The sequence below is a fragment of the Schistocerca americana genome, chromosome 3 (assembly GCF_021461395.2).
Source record: "Schistocerca americana isolate TAMUIC-IGC-003095 chromosome 3, iqSchAmer2.1, whole genome shotgun sequence".
NCBI classification, from domain to species: Eukaryota; Metazoa; Arthropoda; class Insecta; order Orthoptera; family Acrididae; genus Schistocerca; species Schistocerca americana.
The window spans coordinates 923,463,105-923,483,772 of NC_060121.1; the positions used below are offsets into that span (position 1 = coordinate 923,463,105).

The window sequence follows — 20,668 nt, forward strand, 5'->3', positions numbered from 1 at the left end:
CTACTATTAATATCAAACGTCTTTCCCTGTGAAAAATAGGAAAGAGATATTTGACTCTAAAAAATATCTTCTTTTCTGCTGCCCAAATACTTGAATTTTGCTGGATCACTGGATATTACAGATCTTTACGCCTACATTCCAATACAAGAAACGATCCACATCATTGAAGACAATTTCACAAAGCACAGAAAGTGGATTCAGATGAAATTAAAGCAATAATAACACTTTTTGAGAATCATTCCAAACTACAATTACGTCAGTGTCAATGGTCTACTGTATCAACAAGATGAAGACTCGCTGTGAGGAGCTGCCTACCTAGATATCTACCTGACATCTTCCTTAAACATTTTCAGATTAATTTTTTTAAGTCTTTCCCAGCTCTGGCTAGTAGCATTTCTTAACAGAGGCAGTATGTGGACAATATTAGCAACGTATTAAAATGAGATGTGAATGACATCTTGTCAGTTAGTAACTCCTTGAATTGTTTCCAATCTAAAATTAAATTTAGATATAAAACAGAATAACAGCGCAAGGGATTTAGCTTCCTTGACAGAAAACTGCCTTAACTAGACGGTAAAATTAACTTCGACGCCCAAAAGGAAACCCGTCATATCAGATACTATTATCCATACTTGTCACCCCTTTAACACGAAGCTATATACTTATATTAAAAGTTTACAGGGTAGTCCATTGATTGTGAGTAGGCAAATATCTCACGAAATAAGCATCAAACGAAAAAACTACAAAAAATGAAACTTGTCTAGCTTGAAGGGGGCAACCAGATGGCGCTATGGTTGCCCCGGTAGATGGTGCTGCCATAGGTCAAACGGATAACAACTGCGTTTTTTTTTAAAGGGAACCCCCATTTTCTATTACATATTAGTGTAGTACGTAAAGAAATATGAATGTTTTAGTTGGACCACTTTTTTCGCTTTGTGGTAGATGACGCTGCAATAGTCACAAACATATGGCTCACAATTTTAGACGAACAGTTTGTAACAGGTAGGTTTTTTACATCAAAATACAGAACGTATGTACGTTGGAACATTTTATTTCGGTTGTTCCAATGTGATGCATGTACCTTCGTGAACTTCTCAATTCTGAGAACGCATGCTGTTACAGCGTGATTACCTGTAAACCCCACATTAAAGCAATAAATACTCAAAACGATGTCCGTTAACCTCAATGCATTTGGCACTACGTGTAACGACATTCCTCTCATCAGGTAGTAGTTCGCCTTCCGTAATGTTCGCACATGCATTGACAACGCGCTGGCGCATGTTGTCAGCCGTTGTCGGTGGATCACGATGGCAAATATCCTTCAAATTTCCCCACAGAAAGAAATCCGGGGACGTCATATCCAGTGAACGTGCTTCGACGGCCAATCCACCTGTCATGAAATATGCTATTCAATACCGCTTCAACCGCACGCGAGCTATTTTACGGACATGAATCATGTTGGACGTACATCGCCATTCTGTCATGTAGTGAAACATCTTGTAGTAACATCGGTAGAACATTACGTAGGAAATAGCATACATTGCACCATTTAGATTGCCATCGATAAAATGGGGGCCAATAATCCTTCCTCTCATAATGCCACACCATACATTAACCCGCCAAGTTCGCTGATGTTCCACTTGTCGCAGCCATCGTGGATTTTTCCGTTGCCCAATAGTGCATATTATACCGCTATTGGTGAATGACGCTTCGTCGCTAAACAGAACGCGTGCAAAAAGTCTGTCATCATCCCGTAATTTCTTTTGTGCCCAATGGCAGTACTGTACACGACGTTCAAAGTCGTCGCCATGCAATTCCTGGTGCATAAAAGTATGGTACGGGTGCAATCGATGTTGATGTAGCATTCTCAACACCCACGTTTTTGAGATTCCGGATTCTCGCGCAATTTGTCTGCTACTGATGTGCGGATTAGCCACGACAGTAGCTAAGACACCTACTTGGGCATAATCATTTGTTTCAGGTCGTGGTTGACGTTTCACATGTGTCTGAACACTTCCTGTTTCCTTAAATAACGTAACTATCCGGCCAACGGTCCGGGCACTTGGATGATGTCGTCCAGGATACTGAGCAGCATACATAGCACACGCCCGTTTGGCATTTTGATCACAATAGGCATACATCAACACGATATCGACCTTTTCCGCAATTGGTAAACGGTCCATTTTAACACGGGTAATGTATCACGAAGCAAACACCGTCCGCACTGGCGGAATGTTACGTGATACCATGTACTTATACGTTTGTGACTATTACAGCGCCATCTATCATAAAGCGACAAAAGTGGTCCAACTAAAACATTCATATGTCTTTACGTACTACACGAATATGTAATAACAAATGGGGGTTCCTATTTAAAAAAACGCAGTTGATATCCGTTTGACCTATGGCAGCGCCATGTAGCGGGCCAACCATAGCGCCATCGGGTTTCCCTCTTCAAGCTAGATGAGTTCCGTTCTTTGTAGTTTTTTGTTTGATGCTTAATTCGTGAGATATGTGGACCGGTCACTATCAATGGACCATCCTGTAGAGGTGTCAAAGGCAGTTATCAAACAAGTCTTGAACGAAAACTTCTACATCTACACCTACATCTACATGGTTTCTCTGCAATTCACATTAAAGTGCCTGGCAGAGGATTCATCGAACCATCTTCACAATTCTCTATTATTCCAATCTCGTATAGCACGCGGAAAGAATAAACACCTATATCTTTCCGTACGAGCTCTGATTTCCCTTATTTTATCTTGGTGATCGTTCGTCCCCATGTAGGTTGATGTCAACAAAATATTTTCGCATTCGGAGGAGAAAATTGGTGATGGTGATTGGAATTTCGTGAGAAGATTCCGTCGCAACGAAAAACGCCTTTCTTTTAATGATGTCCAGCGCAAATCCTGTATTATTTCTGTGATACTCTCTCCCATATTTCACGATAATACAAAATGGACTTGGAAGAGCAGTTGAACGGAATGGATGGTGTCTTGAAGGGAGGACATAAGATGAACATCAACAAAAGCAAAACGAGGATAATGGAATGTAGTCGAATTAAGTCGGGTGATGCTGAGGGAATTAGATTAGGAAATGAGACACTTAAAGTAGTAAAGGAGTTTTGCTATTTGGGGAGCAAAATAACTGATGATGGTCGAAGTAGAGAGGATATAAAATGGAGACTGGCAATGGCAAGGAAAGCGTTTCTGAAGAAGAGAAATTTGTTAACATCGAGTATAGATTTAAGTGTCAGGAAGTCATTTCTGAAAGTATTTGTATGGAGTGTAGCCATGTATGGAAGTGAAACATGGACGGTAAATAGTTTGCACAAGAAGAGAAGAGAAGCTTTCGAAATGTGGTGCTACAGAAGAATGCTGAAGGTTAGATGGGTAGATCATATAACTAATGAGGAAGTATTGAATAGGATTGGGGAGAAGAGAAGTTTGTGGCACAACTTGACCAGAAGAAGGGATCGAGTGGTAGTACATGTTCTGAGGCATCAAGGGATCACCAATTTAGTATTGGAGGGCAGCGTGGAGCGTAAAAATCGTAGGGGGAGACCAAGAGATGAATACACTAAGCAGATTCAGAAGGATGTAGGTTGCAGTAGGTACTGGGAGATGAAGAACCTTGCACAGGATAGAGTAGCATGGAGAGCTGCATCAAACCAGTCTCGGAACTGAAGACCACAACGACAACAACAACAACAAAATGTACTGCGTTTCTTTGAACTTTTTCGATTTATTCCGTCACTCCTATCGGGTAACGATCCCACATCGCGCAGCAGTATTCTACAAGAGGACGGACAAACATAGTGTAGGCAATCTCCTTAGTAAGTCTGTTACATTTTCTAAGTGTCCTGCCAATAGAACGCAGTCTTTGGTTAGCCTTCCCACAACATTTTCTATGTGTTCCTTCCAATTTAAGTTGTTCTTAATTGTAATACCTAGGTATTTAATTAAATTTACTGCTTTTAGATTAGACTAATCCATCGCGTAAGCGAAATTTAACGAATTCCTTTGAGCACTCATGTGGATGACCTCACACTTTTCGTTATTTAGCGACAACTGCCACTTTTCGCACCATTCAGGTATGTTTTCTGAATCGTTTTGCAGTTTGTTTTGATCTTCTGATGACTTTATTAGTCGATAAACGACAGTGTCATCTGCAAACAACCGAAGACGGCTGCTCAGATTGTCTCTCAAATCGTTTATATAGATAAGGAACAGCAAAGGGCCTATAACACTACCTTGGGGAACGCCAGAATTCACTTCTGTTTTACTCGATGACTTTCCGTCAATTACTACGAACTGTGCTCTCTCTGACAGGAAATCACAAATCCAATCACATAGCTGAGACGATAAACCATAAGCACGCAGTTTCACTACAAGGCGCTTGTGTGGCACAGTGCCAAAAGCTTTCCGGAAATCCAGAAATACGGAATCGATCTGAAATCCCTTGTTAATAGCACTCGACATTTCAAGTGAATAAAAAGCTAGTTGTGTTTCACAGGAACGATGTTGTCTAAACTCATGTTGACTGTGTGTCAATAGACCGACTTCTTCGACGTAATTCATAACGTTCGAACACAATATACGTTAAAGAATCCTGCTGCATATCGACGTTAACGATATGGCCCTGTAATTTAGTGGATTACTCCTACTATCTTTCTTGAATATTGGTGTGACCTGTGTAACTTTCCAGTCTTTGGGTACGGATCTACCGTCGAGTGAACGGTTGTATATGATTGTCAAGTATGGAGCTAATGCATTAGCATATTCCGAAAGGAATCTAATTGGTATACAGTCTTGATTTTATTAAGTGACTTAAGTTGCTTCTCTACTCCGAGGACACTTACTTATACGTTACTCATGTTAGCAGCTGTTCTCGATTCGAATTCTGGAATATTCTTTTGTCAAGGCATTTCGGAAGGCTGTGTTTAGTAACTCTGCTTTGGCAGCACTGTCTTCGATAGTATTTCCATTGCTGTCGCGCAGAGAAGGCATTGATTGTTTCTTGCCGCTAACATACTTCACATACGACCAGAATCTCTTTGGATTTTCTGCCAGGTTTCGAGACAAAGTTTCGTTGTGGAAACTGCTAAAAACATCTCGCATTGAAGTCCGCGCAAAATTTCGAGCTTCTGTAAAAGATTGCCAATCTTGGGAATTTAGCGTCTGTTTAAATTTGGCATGTTTGTTTCGTTGTTTCTGCAACAGTGTTCTAACTCATTTTGTGTGCCAAGGAGGATCAGCTCCGTCTTAAAATTTATTTGGCATAAATCTCTCAGTTGCTGCCGATACTATTTCTTTGGATTTAAGCCACATCTGGTCTACACTTATATTATTAACTTGTAATGAGTGGAGATTGTCTCTCAGGAGGGTGCCACATTAATTTTTATCTGCTTTTTTGAGTAGGTATATTTTTCGCTTATTTTTCGAGGGTTTGGGCATTACAATATTCAATCTCGCTATGACAACCTTGTGTTCAGTAATCCCTAAACCGGTTTTGATGCTCGTTACTACCTCAGGATTATTTTATGCTAAGTGTGTTTTCACAATCGGTTACTACTCGCGTGGGCTCATAAACTAACTGCTTGAAATAATTTTCAGAGAATGCGTTTAGCACAATTTCGGATGATATTTTATGTGTAGTTCCGGAATTAAACATGTAATTTCGCCAACATATCGAGGGTAAATTAAAGTCACCACCGACTATTATCGTATGAGTAAGGTACGTGTTTGAAATCGAACTCAAAGTTTCTCTGAACCTTTCATCAACTGTATCATCGGAATATGGAGGTCGGTGAAAGGATCCAATTATTATTTTATCCCGGTTGCCAACAATGACCTCTGCCCATACTAACTCACAGGAAGTATCTACTTCAGTTTCGCGACAAGTTAAACTACTTTTAACAGCAACAAACACGCCACCGCCAACCGTATTTAGCCTATCCTTTCGCGAAACCGTTAGGTTCTTCTCAAAAATTTCAGCTGAGTTTATTTCCGGCTTTAGCCAGCTTTCAGTGCCTATGACGAATTGAGCATCAGTGCTTTCTATTAGAACTTGGAGCTCTGGTACTTTCCCAACATAGCTACGACAATTTACAACTATTATACCAATGGTTCCTGTATCTACGTTATTCCTGTGTTCAGCCTGCACCCTTTGTGACTGAAGCCCTTCTTGTGTTTTCCCGATACCCTCTCACCTAGAAAACCCCCCAGTCCACGCCACGCCACAGCCCCTGCTACCTGTATGAACACCAATTCCTCTACACTCAATACAAATGACCTTACTATTAAGAAATACATTACAGTCGATTCCTAAGTGACATTTCGTATCTTACTGCTACTTTGTTTACAAAATGTGGCATCAATGAATCCTTTACCACCAATAATGTCACAAAGCAGCTCTCTATACATAACGGGAAGCCTACAACTCACTAATTTATCAGGTTTGGGATGTATACAAATCAATGAAATACGTCGGAATTTTTATGTAGAACAGACAGGGAGGCATTTAATAAAGTAGTTCTACATGGACAACGGTGTATGTCTGTGAGAGACAGCAAAGGGCTTGGAAGAGCAGTTGAACGGAATGGACAGTGTCTTGAAAGGAGGATATAAGATGAACATCAACAAAAGCAAAACGAGGATAATGGAATGTAGTCGAATTAAATCGGTTGATGCTGAGGGAATTAGATTACAAATTAAGACACTTAAAGTAGTAGATGAATTTTGCTATTTGGGTAGCAAAATAACTGAAGTAGAGAGGATATACAATGTAGACTGGTTATAGCAAGGAAAGAGTTTCTGAAGAAGAGAAATTTGGTAACATCGAGTACAGATTTAAGTGTCAGGAAGTCGTTTCTGAAAGTATTTGTGTGGAGTGTAGCCATGTATGGAAGTAAAACATGGACGATAAATAGTTTGGACAGGAAGAGAATAGAAGCTTTCGAAATGTGATGCTACAGAAGAATGCTGAAGATTTGATGGGTAGATCACATAACTAATGAGGAGGTATTGAACAGAATTGGGGAGAAGAGGAGTTTGTGGCACAACTTGACCAGAAGAAGGGACCGGTTGGTAGGACATGTTCTGAGGCATCAAGGGATCAAATATTTAGCATTGGAGGGCAGTGTGGAGGGTAAAAATCGTAGAGGGAGACCAAGAGATGAATACGCTAAGCAGATTCAGAAGGATGTAGGTTGCAGTAGGTACTGAGAGATGAAGAAACTTGCGCAGGATAGGGTCGCATGGAGAGCTGCATCAAACCAGTCTCAGGACTGAAGACCACAACAACAACAACGGTGTATGAATACTTTTTTCTATGACAACTTAACTCTCTTTGTCTGTGTTATTAATCCACTATAAGTGATCTATCCACAAATAAAATTATCGTACACCCGAAAAGCACTTTCTCACGTCTTGGCATTGCGCTCCATAAAATAAGACATTCATGTCTGCTTATCCATGTAATAACGCAAAACAGCCTAAATTTTTTATATTATACGCTTCTCTTACTACACATGGAATTAGATGCATGTTATAATCATTTATTTTGTAGGCTTCCGAAGATGACAGGTTAATGTGTTGAAAGTGGTTAAGTACTATAAAATATTCCAATTGTTCAGCTGACGACTGAACTTTATTCTGAAAAAATAGAACAGGTTCTGAAAACATTTCAGCTATCAATAATTTCATGGTTTATATATATACACTCCTGGAAATTGAAATAAGAACACCGTGATTTCATTGTCCCAGGATGGGGAAACTTTATTGACACATTCCTGGGGTCAGATACATCACATGATCACACTGACAGAACCACAGGCACATAGACACAGGCAACAGAGTATGCACAATGTCGGCACTAGTACAGTGTATATCCACCTTTCGCAGCAATGCAGGCTGCTATTCTCCCATGGAGACGATCGTAGAGATGCTGGATGTAGTCCTGTGGAACGGCTTGCCATGCCATTTCCACCTGGCGCCTCAGTTGGACCAGCGTTCGTGCTGGACGTGCAGACCGCGTGAGACGACGCTTCATCCAGTCCCAAACATGCTCAATGGGGGACAGATCCGGAGATCTTGCTGGCCAGGGTAGTTGACTTACACCTTCTAGAGCACGTTGGGTGGCACGGGATACATGCGGACGTGCATTGTCCTGTTGGAACAGCAAGTTCCCTTGCCGGTCTAGGAATGGTAGAACGATGGGTTCGATGACGGTTTGGATGTACCGTGCACTATTCAGTGTTCCCTCGACGATCACCAGTGGTGTACGGCCAGTGTAGGAGATCGCTCCCCACACCATGATGCCGGGTGTTGGCCCTGTGTGCCTCGGTCGTATTTAGTCCTGATTGTGGCGCTCACCTGCACGGCGCCAAACACGCATACGACCATCATTGGCACCAAGGCAGAAGCGACTCTCATCGCTGAAGACGACACGTCTCCATTCGTCCCTCCATTCACGCCTGTCGCGACACCACTGGAGGCGGGCTGCACGATGTTGGGGCGTGAGCGGAAGACGGCCTAACGGTGTGCGGGACCGTAGCCCAGCTTCATGGAGACGGTTGCGAATGGTCCTCGCCGATACCCCAGGAGCAACAGTGTCCCTAATTTGCTGGGAAGTGGCGGTGCGGTCCCCTACGGCACTGCGTAGGATCCTACGGTCTTGGCGTGCATCCGTGCGTCGCTGCGGTCCGGTCCCAGGTCGACGGGCACGTGCACCTTCCGCCGACCACTGGCGACAACATCGATGTACTGTGGAGACCTCACGCCCCACGTGTTGAGCAATTCGGCGGTACGTGCACCCGGCCTCCCGCATGCCCACTATATGCCCTCGCTCGAAGTCCGTCAACAGCACATAAGGTTCACGTCCACGCTGTCGCGGCATGCTACCAGTGTTAAAGACTGCAATGGAGCTCCGTATGCCACGGCAAACTGGCTGACACTGACGGCGGCGGTGCACAAGTGCTGCGCAGCTAGCGCCATTCGACGGCCAACACCGCGGTTCCTGGTGTGTCCGCTGTGCCGTGCGTGTGATCATTGCTTGTACAGCCCTCTCGCAGTGTCCGGAGCAAGTATGGTGGGTCTGACACACCGGTGTCAATGTGTTCTTTTTTCCATTTCCAGGAGTGTATAATAACTTGAATATATTAACAGAAATATATATATATATATATATATATATATATATATATATATATATTAACAGAAATATACATTTTTTTCTGTTAATATATAGTTATGATTATTTTCTCCCTAAACGTGCTTTACACGCGGCTCTAACGCTTCAGAAAATGACGTAGAATAGCAAGTGATGGAGAGTTGAAGGGTAAGATTCGTCGTTATGCTTTATCGTTTTTCAAAGTTTGTGATGTACGGCGCGTCTTGTTTATGTAACCAAATGGTCATGTGCCAGATACCACACTCGCTAAGACTATTCGTAAAAATTTTCTGTCGCATTTGTAATATGTACCAGTATGCGAAAAATCTCCAAAGAAGCTGTGCTGATATCTGCTATTGTACTAAAAGCGCAGTTAATTTATTTTCATTTCATGGAAAAAAGAAATACTTTCAGTCGCCGTTTTACTGATTCCTCCTTATATTTTTGACCTATGTTTTGGGTGATTAGCCCATTGTCTAGTGTTACATACCAATAAGAACAGACAGTGGGCTAATAACTCGAAAAATAGGTCAAAAATTATAAAAAAGTAGTATTACAATCTTATCGCAAATGTAACATTGGCATTATATGCAATCTACAAGACAAACAAGGCCAACAGCTTTTCGTCACTTTTACTGAAGACAGCAATATCATCAGAGAACCTTTATCATTGATATGCTTTACCATGAATTTTTATCGCACCGTTTCTTTGATATATACGTCGAACAGCAGCCTTACGCTCTCTGCTGCCTCTTTTCTTGTATAGTGAGACGTCACAGCCAAAGAAAATTTTCGCTTCGTCTCATGAACAGTACATGTTGCATGATCGCGTATAATAGACATAAATAATATTTAATTTTATTTTATGTCAGTATCTGTGAAATGGTGCAATGTACGTAATCTATAAAGAATAACAAGATGAAAACTATGTACAAAGATCCCGTTGTGAGTAGATTATATACTCACGTATACTTGCATCGATAGGGAAAAAACTGCTATTTCTGTTACTGTTGCTGACCGTTGCGACATTGTCTGGTCTGCTAATTTGTCTTGCTGTTATCTATTGGAATGTGCGCTCATGTGTTAACATTTTTCATTACAAACTTTCAAAAATATTTTCTTGGGTATAGAGTACATCCTTTTATAACCCTCTTCATTGAAAGACATAGTAAAATTGTTTATTTTCTGGCCAAAGTGAATTATTGAAATACATCTACATCTACGTGATTACTCTGCTATTCACAATAAAGTGCTTAGCAGAGGGTTCAATGAACCACCGTCAAGCTGACCACTCTCGAACGGCACGCGGGAGAAACGAGTACTTAAATTTCTCTGTGCGAGCCCTGATTTCTCTTATTTCATCCTGATGGTCATTTCTCCCTATGTACGTGGGTGCCAACGGAATGTTTTCGCAATCGGAGAAAATAGCTGGTGATTCAAATTTCATGAGAAGATCCGGTCGCAACGAAAAACGTCTTTGTTTTAATGTCTGTGAGACTATTTCCCCTATTTCGCGATAATACAAAACGAGCTGCCCTTCTTTGTACTTTTTCGATGTCATCCGTCAGTCCCACCTGATGGGGATCCCACACCGCACAGCAATACTCCAGAGTACGGCGGACAAGCATGGTGTAAGCAGTCTCTTTAGTAGACATGCTGCACCTTCTAAGTGTTCCGCCAATGAATCGCAGTCTTTGGTTTGTTCTACCCACAATATTATCTATGTGATCATTTGAATTTAGTTATTTGTAATTGTAATCTCTAAGTATTTAGCTGAATTTACAGCCATCAGATTTGTATGACTTACCGCGTAATATAAATTTAGCTGATTTATGTTAGTACTCATGTGAATAACTTCAGACTTTTCTTTATTCAGGGTCAATTGCCACTTTTCGCACCATATAGATATCTTATCTAAATCATTTTCCAAGTAGTTTTGATCATCTGATGACTTAACAAGACGGTAAATGACAGCATCATCTGCAAGCAATCTAAGACGGCTACTCAGATTGTCTCCTATGTCGTTAATATAGATCAGGAACAATATAGGGCCTATAACACTTCCTTGGGGAAACCCGGATATTACTCCTGTTTTACTCGATGACTTTCCGTCTATTACTACGAACTATGACCTTGCTGACAGGAAATCACGAATCCAGTCGCACAACTGAGGCGATATTACATAGGCACGCAGCTTGGTTAGAAGACGCTTGTGAGGAACGGTGTCGAAAGCCTTTTGGAAATCTAAATATATGGAATCAATTTGACATCCCTTGTCGATAGCACTTATTACTTCATGAGTATAAAGAGCTAATTGTGTTTCACAAGAACGACATTATCTGAATCCGTGCTGACTATGTGTCAATAAATTTTTTTTCTTCGAGGTACTGCATAATGTTCGAGTGCAGTATATGTTCCAAAACCCTACTGCAAATCGACGTTAGTGATATAGGCCTGTAATTCAGCGGATTACTCCTACTTCTCTTTTTGGGTATTGGTGTGACTTGAGCAATTTTCCAGTTGTACGGATCTTTCTGTGAGCGAGTGGTTGTATATAATTGCTAAATATGGAGCTATCTGGACCGGAGGCCTTGCCTTTATTAAGTGATTTAAGCTGCTTTGTTACACCGAGGATATCTACTTCTATGTTTCTCATCTTGGCAGTTGTTCTTGATTGGAATTCAGGAATATTTACTTCGTCTTCTTTGGCGAAGGGGTTTCGGAAAACCGTGTTTAATAACTCTGCTTTAGTGGCACTGTCATCAGTGACTTCACCGTTGTTATCGCGCAGTGAAGGTATTGATTGCTTCTTGCCGCTGGTGTGCTTCATGTATGACCAGAGTCTCTTTGGGTTTTCTGCCAGATTTCGAGACAGAATTTCGTTGTGGAAATTATTAAAAGCATCTCTCATTGAGGTTCGCGCTATATTTCGGACTTCTGTAAAACTTTGCTAATCTTGGGGATTTTGCTTTCTTTTAAATTTGGCATGCTTTTCTCGTTGCTTCTGCAGCAACAATCTGATCCGTTTTGTGTACCATGGGGGATCAGTACCACCATTAATTTATATGTTTCTCAATTGCTCTCGATATTATCTCTTTGAAAACATTCCACATCTTTTTTATACTTACATGATCAGATCGGAAGGAGGAAGACTGTCTCTTAAAAAGCGTTAAAAGCATTTTTATCATATTTTTTTAAACAGATATACTTTGCGTTTCTTTTTGATGGCTGTAGGTGTTACGGTATTCAGCCTAGCAGCAACTGCTTTGTGGTCGCTAATCCCTGTATTCGTCACAATACGCACTATTTGTCCAGGATTATTTGTTGCTAAAAGGTCAAGTATGCCTTCGCCACCATTTACGCTTCGAGTGGGGTTATGAACTAATTGTTCAAAATAATTTGCTGAGAATGAATTCAGTACAATTTCGGATGACGTTTTATGCCTGCTGCCGGCTTTAAACGATTGTCAGATATAACCTCTACCCATACAATTTCACATGAACTATCTACTTCAATTTCGCTACAAGGCAAACTACCTCTGACAGCAATAAATACTCCACCACCAACCGTATTTAATCTATCCTTTCGGATCACTGTTAGAGCGTTTGATAAAATTTCGGCTGAACTTATTTCCAGCCTTAGCCAACTCTCCGAACCTACAACTATTTGAACTTCTATGATTTCTCTTAGGTCTTGGAGCTCTGGTTCTTTGCCGACACAGCTACGACAATTTCCCACGACAATACCAATCGTTTCTAAAACTACCTTACTGTGGCTTTTCGCTTGGTTTGCGATCTTTATAAGGGGCATTTTGTGAGCAACTGTAATTCAATCATCATGCTGGAACCTGCAATCATTTTAATTTTGTGACATCCAATATTATTCCTAACTAATGCTTTCCGAAGGGAAAACGTTATTTCTTTCCGCTGTCGATTAAGAATTACCAAACGAGTCGTCTTCCAAGCTAACTGTGACCGTAAATACTTTAATAAGTGCAATAAAAGAAAACCGTATCATACCATACCATCATTAATTATTCTTGACTTTTTCATGCAATCATGTACAAAAGTTAAGAAAGAAGATATTATCATTTTCTTCTGGTCCCAGTTTCTCTTGTAACATTGCAGCCAAAGACAGAATTTTCGATGGTTCGCTTACGTAACTTTAAGCTAGACTATTACCAGATGCAGAAATGAAGTTCGGCAGAACATCATACAAGGGCGGTAATGTTATAATACATTGTATATTACATTCTACTAATGGTGCCAATAATTCAAGAGGCATTATTTTAGTGTTCGTATAGTTTACTGATAGCATGAAAAGAAATGGGCAGTTCCTTAACGCTTCATACGCTTAATGTTCATGGGGCAGTAAAAACACAGACAGCTCTGGGAATAGGACGTCTAACAGACGCTATCGCAGCTGCAGCACTTCTGTGTAAAAGGCCAAGTGGTCCAATAAATCGCCAGTTAAGAAACTTTGGTCGGCAGGAAGTTCGCCTCTGGTGTGGCGACAGTGCAGCTGCAAGAGGAGTTTTACTGAAGTCTTTCACGGCGTCTGCACGGCAGCGCAAGGAACGAACTTCAGTTTTATTAGTCGTAAACCAGTGATATGAAGCCGATATGCGAAAAAATACGACAGTAAGACTCCATTCGGTTTTTCCCTGCACATGGGGCGGCACGTAGGACGTAAGGTTAAACACAATGGAGTAGAATTGTTTATACGTCGTGGCAGTACCCATATACAACACTTGGATACACAACCTCACTGAGAACAAAATATAACTATAAATACTAGACATTTGCAGACCAGAACTTGGCATCATCAAGTGCAATGAGCGCAGACTTGGGTAACTTCGCTGCTATGGACGAGAATAGCCATATACTCCATTGCATCAAGTGAATTGAGTTCTGCTCATCCCCACAATCACAGAACACAGGCTCCACACTGAGACGCCACCCATATTCATTTCTTCCTCGTGAACAGGAATGGAGTCAGTTGAGTGACTTATAAGTCATTTTTCTGCGGGGCGGAGGGGAAGTCCTCCTCATATTTCATCTATCTAACCAGATGCTGGGCTCTAGCGAGCTAATTTCTTAATATCGTTTGCCATGGTGAAGCTACGAATTCCTCAGTTGTCTTGAGAAGACTCGTTATAGACATCAGTTCATGTAATTGAATGCCGGTGGCTAAACAGTGGTTAAGATTCTGATTTCGTTGCTTTGGTCTTCTCTTATCTGGCTGCTAGTTCTCGCCAAACGTCAAGAGGTGCAATTCTACAGTGACAGTATAGCTCCTACAGAAGAGGGGACGTAGAGTGCCTGTAATGATTCGACGCGTCTTTTGATGCCGACATCCACTGATTTGATGTGGTGTGATGTAGGCCATACAAGGCATGCGTTCTTTTCTGTAGAATAGCACAGAGCTAGTGATCATATCTTCAGGTCGTGCTCTCCAAGTTACTTCCGTCAATTTGCGCACATTATTATAAATGCCCCTGCTCTGTTCCTTTCCACATATTTTTAAAGTTTTATTTTTGTTTTTGACATATTACTTTGACTGACATGTACTATAGCTTTTCAAAACGCACGTTAAAATTTCGACTGCCACATACGACTGTTATTAAAAAAATTTTACTTCACGTAATATTTTTAAAGAGATTTGATGAAATTATTATGTTTAAGATTCTCCTATGCAGTGAATTCTTATGTTAGATTCCAGCAGCTTCAGCTAGGGCCTTTTTGGCAAAAATTTGTAACTGCAATTACTGACAATTTTTTGTGATGTAATTTTGATGAGAGATGATGATGTTACAAGCATTAGCTACTAGTAGCCCATAAATGGCCGTGGTTCCTTGTAATCGTGTCCCTGCTTCATTCCTTGTTTTTTAAATTTATCTTTTTTGAGCTACTTGTAATTTTGATTTTGCGTTGTAATATTGCTTTTAACTTTTTGTTTGAAATGTATGTACTGATTTTCTTCGATTTCTGTCACTTTCTATGTTCAAATCACTTAATAAAGGCAAGGCCTCCGGTCCAGATTGTATACCAGTCAGGTTCCTCTAAGAGTATGCTGACAAAATAGCTCCATACGTAGCAATTATATACAACCACTCGTTCACAGAAAGATCCGTACCTAGAAACTGAAAAATTGGAATCTGAAGATATGGCTTCGATAGTACAGTGTGATTCCTTTATTAACCATTTCTGTACAGACGTAAGTTAAATAATGTCAGCAGTGTGGGAAAAGTTTGTTGCTACTTACTGTAAGGATAACACGCTAAGTTGCAGACAGGCATAATTAAAAGTCCCTTACACGTAAGCTTACGGCCTCGGCCTTTGTCAAAGAGAAACACAAATCATTCATTCACAAAGGCAAGCACACCTCGCCCACACATGAGTATTAACCCCATTTCCAACTTGATCGTTACGTGTGCGTGAATTGTGCCTGCTTGTGTGAATGAATGGTGTGTGTTTGTCTTCTTCCGGCGAAGGCTGAAGCTGAAAGCTTATGTGTGAGTGTCTTTTAATTGTGCCTGTCTACAAATTGGGTTGCTTCCCGTAAAGATAACACACTATCTTTTCCTGCATTTTTGATATTCCTCCATGGAGTTTCCAGTGTTTAAGTTAAACAGTATATTTTCCGTTTTTAGTAAGCGTTGTCATGTAACTGTTATGCTTAGTGCCATAGGCATTAGGGTCATTAATGGCACCTACTGATAAAATTGCTTCTCTTGTAACCTTCGTCAGCTTGGGCACTGATGATGTTACGAATTGGATTAGAGAGGAACAAAATAGTTTGTGCTGATTGTAGTAGGTACGTTTGTCATCTTCAGTGTTGTTGCAAGGTATTCCTTTTAATATTTGTCTTATATGTTATGTTTCATTCAAGAGATCTGATGATGGATTTCTCCCGAAACTGGTCTTGAAATGATAGATAAAATTATTTTCGAGCAAGATAAGTGATTTAACATTATTTCTGGTGGCCACTTTGTGCTTGCTGTTCAGACAATGCTGCTTAAAGGATATTGTGCGCTGCAGCTATACCCCTAGTCATTTTGGAGTTTCACAGTGTTCCAGCGTTTTACCTTCCCAGGAGAAGGTTAAGCTTCTTTTCCTCTCATATGATGAAACACAGATGTTCGTGATTTCAGTGGGTCTGACCTGATTCAGAGTGCAGCTAACACTCCTAACGATGGGCCTCCGCAGTCGACGACCCATGCATCTGCCTACGTTAACACCACGACACCGGGAAATACGACTGAAAAGGGCACATGACCCTCGGCACCGAACGTTGGCCCAGTGATAGAGCGTTGCGTGGTCGGATGAATCCTGATACTTCTTCATCATGCCAACGGGAGGGCACGAATCCGTCGTCTTTCAGTGGAACATCTTCTTGGCACCTTTACTACGGGACGGAGACAAGCTGGCATTCACGTGGGCAGCCACAGGTCCAGTGGAGCTCGTGCAAGGCACCATGGCGGGCAAGGATATCGTACGCTGGTTGCAGACTACGTGCAGCCCTTAATGACGTTCATGTTTCCCGATGGCAGTGGCATTTTCCAACAAGGTAACGCGCCATGTCACAAAGTCAGGAGTGTGATGCAGTGGTTCGAGGAACCCAGTGGCGAGTTCCAAATGATGTGCTGCCCCCTCCCCCCCCCCCCCCCCCCCAACTCGCCAGATCTGAACCCTACGGAATACATCTGCGATGTGACGTGGCGTCAGATCTCATCGCCCCCCCCCCCTCCCTCCCCGCAATTTACGGGAGTTATCTGACTTGTGTTTGCAGACGTGGCGTCAGCTCCCTCCAGCGACCTACCAAGGCCTCACTGCTTCCATGCCACGACGCGTTGCTGCTGTTAACCGTGCCTAAGATGGACATACCGGTTATTACGTAGGCCGTCAGTGTTCTGGCTGATTAGTGTACATTGAACAATGCACGTAGGTAATCCAACAAATTGCGCAGCTTCCTTCCAGCTAGCTCTAAACAAGATAACTCTTATCTATCGCTCTGTCACTTCTCTCTCTTCTATCTTACTGCGATGATTGCTTGCTGGCAAATATACATCACTTCATAGCCATGATTTACCTGTTCTACAATATTTATGGCGCTCCAAAGCAATCAGTAGTTCCAATTTTCAAGAAGGGTCGTCGAGCAGATGCGCAAAACTATAGGCCTGTATCTCTGACATAGATCTGTTGAGGAATTTTAGAACATGTTTTTTGCTCGCGTATCATGTCATTTATGGAAACCCAGAAACTACTCCGTAGGAATCAACATGGATTCAGGAAAACGGGTTCCCGGGTTCGATTCCCGCCGGGGTCAGGGATTTTCTCTGCCTCGTGATGACTGGGTGTTGTGTGATGTCCTTAGGTTAGTTAGGTTTAAATAGTCCTAAGTTCTAGTGGACTGATGACCATACCTGTTAAGTCCCATAGCGCTCAGAGCCATTTGGACGATTTTGATTCAGGAAACAGCGATCGTGTGAGACCCAACTCGCAGCATTTGTTCATGAGACCCAGAAAATATTGATACAGGCTCCCAGGTAGATGCCATTTTCCTTGACTTCCGGAAGGAGTTCGATACAGTTCCGCACTGTCGCCTGATAAACAAAGTAAGAGCCTACGGAATGTCAGATCAGCTGTGTGGCTGGATTGAAGAGTTTTTAGCGAACACAACACAGCATGTTGTTCTCAATGGAGAGACGTCCACAGACGTTAAAGTAACCTCTGGCGTGCCACAGGGGAGTGTTATAGGACCATTGCTTTTCACAGTATATATAAACGACCTAGTAGATACTGTCGGAAGTTCCATGTGGCTTTTCGCGGATGATGCTGTGGTATACAGAGAAGCTGCAGCATTAGAAAATTGCAGCAAAATGCAGGAAGATTTGCAGCGGATAGGCACTTGGTGCAGGGAGTGGCAACTGACCCTTAACATAGACAAATGTAATGTATTGCGAATACATACAAAGAAGGATCCTTTATTGTATGATTATATGATAGCGGAACAAACACTGCCAGGAGTTACTTCCGTAAAATATCTGGGAGTATGCGTGCGGAATGATTTGAAGTGGAATGATCATATAAAATTAATAGTTGGTAAGGCGGGTGCCAGGTTGAGATTCATTGGGAGAGTCCTTAGAAAATGTAGTCCATCAACAAAGGAGGTGACTTACAAAACATTCGTTCGACCTGTACTTGAGTATTGCTCATCAGTGTGGGATCCGTACCAGGTCGGGTTGACAGAGGAGATAGAGAAGATCCAAAGAAGAGCGTTTCGACACAGGGTTATTTGGTAAGCGTGATAGCGTTACGGAGATGTTTAGCAAACTCAAATGGCAGACTCTGCAAGAGAGGCTCTTTGCATCGCGGTGTAGCTTGCTGTCCAGGTTTCGAGAGGGTGCGTTTCTGGATGAGGTATCGAATATATTGCTTCCCCCTACGTGTATCTCCCGAGGAGATCACGAATGTAAAATTAGAGAGATTCGAGCGCGCACGGAGGCTTTCCGGCAGTCGTTCCTCCCGCGAACCATACGTGACTGGAACAGGAAAGTGGGGTAATGACAGTGGCACGTAAAGCGCCCTCCGTCACACACCGTTGGGCGGCTTGCGGAGTATAAATGCAGGTGTAGATTACAATCAGTCATCTCTTTCAAAGGGGGGAAAAGGTATGTTGTCCCAGGAGCCTATGACTCTGATTGCTGCCACGACACGACTGCTTCATTTCGCGAGAATACTTGAAGGATGAGGCCTTACCTGACGTTGTTGTGCCGCTGGACATACATCTCGTGGAAGCGTGTCTGCTTGTTGGCCATGTCCTGGCAAGCGTCCGCCATCTTCAGCATTATGCTCCTCTTCACCTGCAACAACCATTGGCCAAGTAAAGCCTTTAGGAAGCACTTGAAGGGAAAAAAATTGTGATAAGTAAAATCTATTTCTTGTTACTTGCGAGGTCACAAAAAAAGAACCTTTCATTTATATGTTAGGTCTTATAAATCGGCTGTGTTGGTTAGAACAAACACTTATAAGTTGTTATAGGGTATTAAAGTATGTGTGTGTGGGTATAACTTCCTCTCGTCCAACCATCTTGAGAACAGCGTTAACGAAGTGGTTTGTCAGATAATATTCTGGAATTAACTTACTAAAATAGGTGAAACGTTATAAAATTTAATACATAAATAGCAGAGGACACAAAAGTACCACAATACACAGACATAGAAAATCTTTGTTTTCGCTCGTGAGACTGCTGCCCTCTGGTGGCACTCCTCTCACTACTTTACTTGCGCAACTGGTGTACGGCAGTATGCAGCCGGCAGTCAACTCGGACACCTGCGGCACTTCTTGATGTGCCACGCCTGTGTGACTCTGTGTTGCCAGGAGGACACAGTTACACTTTTTAATGTTTTACTCTCTTTTCATTGCGAGACAATGTTATCTTAGGCGTACATTGGAATTTATATATTTACTGTAATAGCTCAAGAAAAGAAAATTTCATTTTTTATTTGAAATACACAGTCTGCTACGATGGTACACAAACTAAGGTGCAGTTGATTGCACACCACGACTTCATAACCAATACACTGAGGGTATGTGAAAAAGAAATAACGGAAAATCATTAATTTAGGATTGCAGTTACAAATATGTAATATTCTGGCAATTTTTGTAACCTTTCACATCTGAAGATGGCATTTAGCCTTGGCGAAACTAGTAGTCCAGTGTACCTACATACGATCAATGTAATAACAACTTCATGTCTGAAGCTTTCTTTACGAGGTGCATTCAAGTTCTAAGGCCTCCGATTTTTTTTCTCCGGACTGGAAAGAGATAGAAACATGCGCATTGTTTTAAAATGAGGCTGCATTCATTGTCAATACGTCCCAGAGATGGCAGCACCGAACGGCAGATGGAATTTTACCCCCAGTGGCGAGAATGAGAACTGTTTTAAATACTTAAAAAGGCGACGTTTTCCTTACTTGAACAGCGTGCAATCATTCGTTTTCTGAATTTGCATGGTGTGAAACCAATTGAAATTCATCGACAGTTGAAGGAGACATGTGGTGATGGAGTTATGGATGTGTCGAAAGTGCGTTCGTGGGTGCGACAGTTTAATGAAGGCAAAACATCGTGTGACAACAAACCGAAACAACCTCGGGCTCGCACAAGCCGGCCTGACGACATGATCGACAAAGTGGAGAGAATTGTTTTGGGGGATCGCCGAATGACTGTTGAACAGATCGCCTCCAGAGTTGGCATTTCTGTGGGTTCTGTGCACACAATCCTGCATGACGACCTGAAAATGCGAAAAGTGTCATCCAGGTGGGTGCCACGAATGGTGACGGACGACCAGATGGCTGCCCGTGTGGCATGTTGCCAAGCAATGTTGACGCGCAATGACAGCACGAATGGGACTTTCTTTTCGTCGGTTGTGACAATGGATGAGACGTGGATGCCATTTTTCAATCCAGAAACACAGCGCCAGTCAGCTCAATGGA

The 20,668-nt window shown here is 42.0% G+C and overlaps 1 protein-coding gene across 2 annotated transcripts in view; it reads right to left on the bottom strand.

Moving 5' to 3' along the window:
* Positions 1-20,668, bottom strand: part of LOC124606332 (adenylate cyclase type 2) — a 338,520-nt gene that overhangs the window by 240,899 nt on the left and 76,953 nt on the right. For both annotated transcript variants that reach the window (XM_047138315.1, XM_047138314.1), the window contains exon 3: positions 18,933-19,036. In XM_047138315.1, coding sequence (XP_046994271.1) covers positions 18,933-19,036 — 104 coding nt within the window. The remainder of the gene's footprint in view (positions 1-18,932; positions 19,037-20,668) is intronic.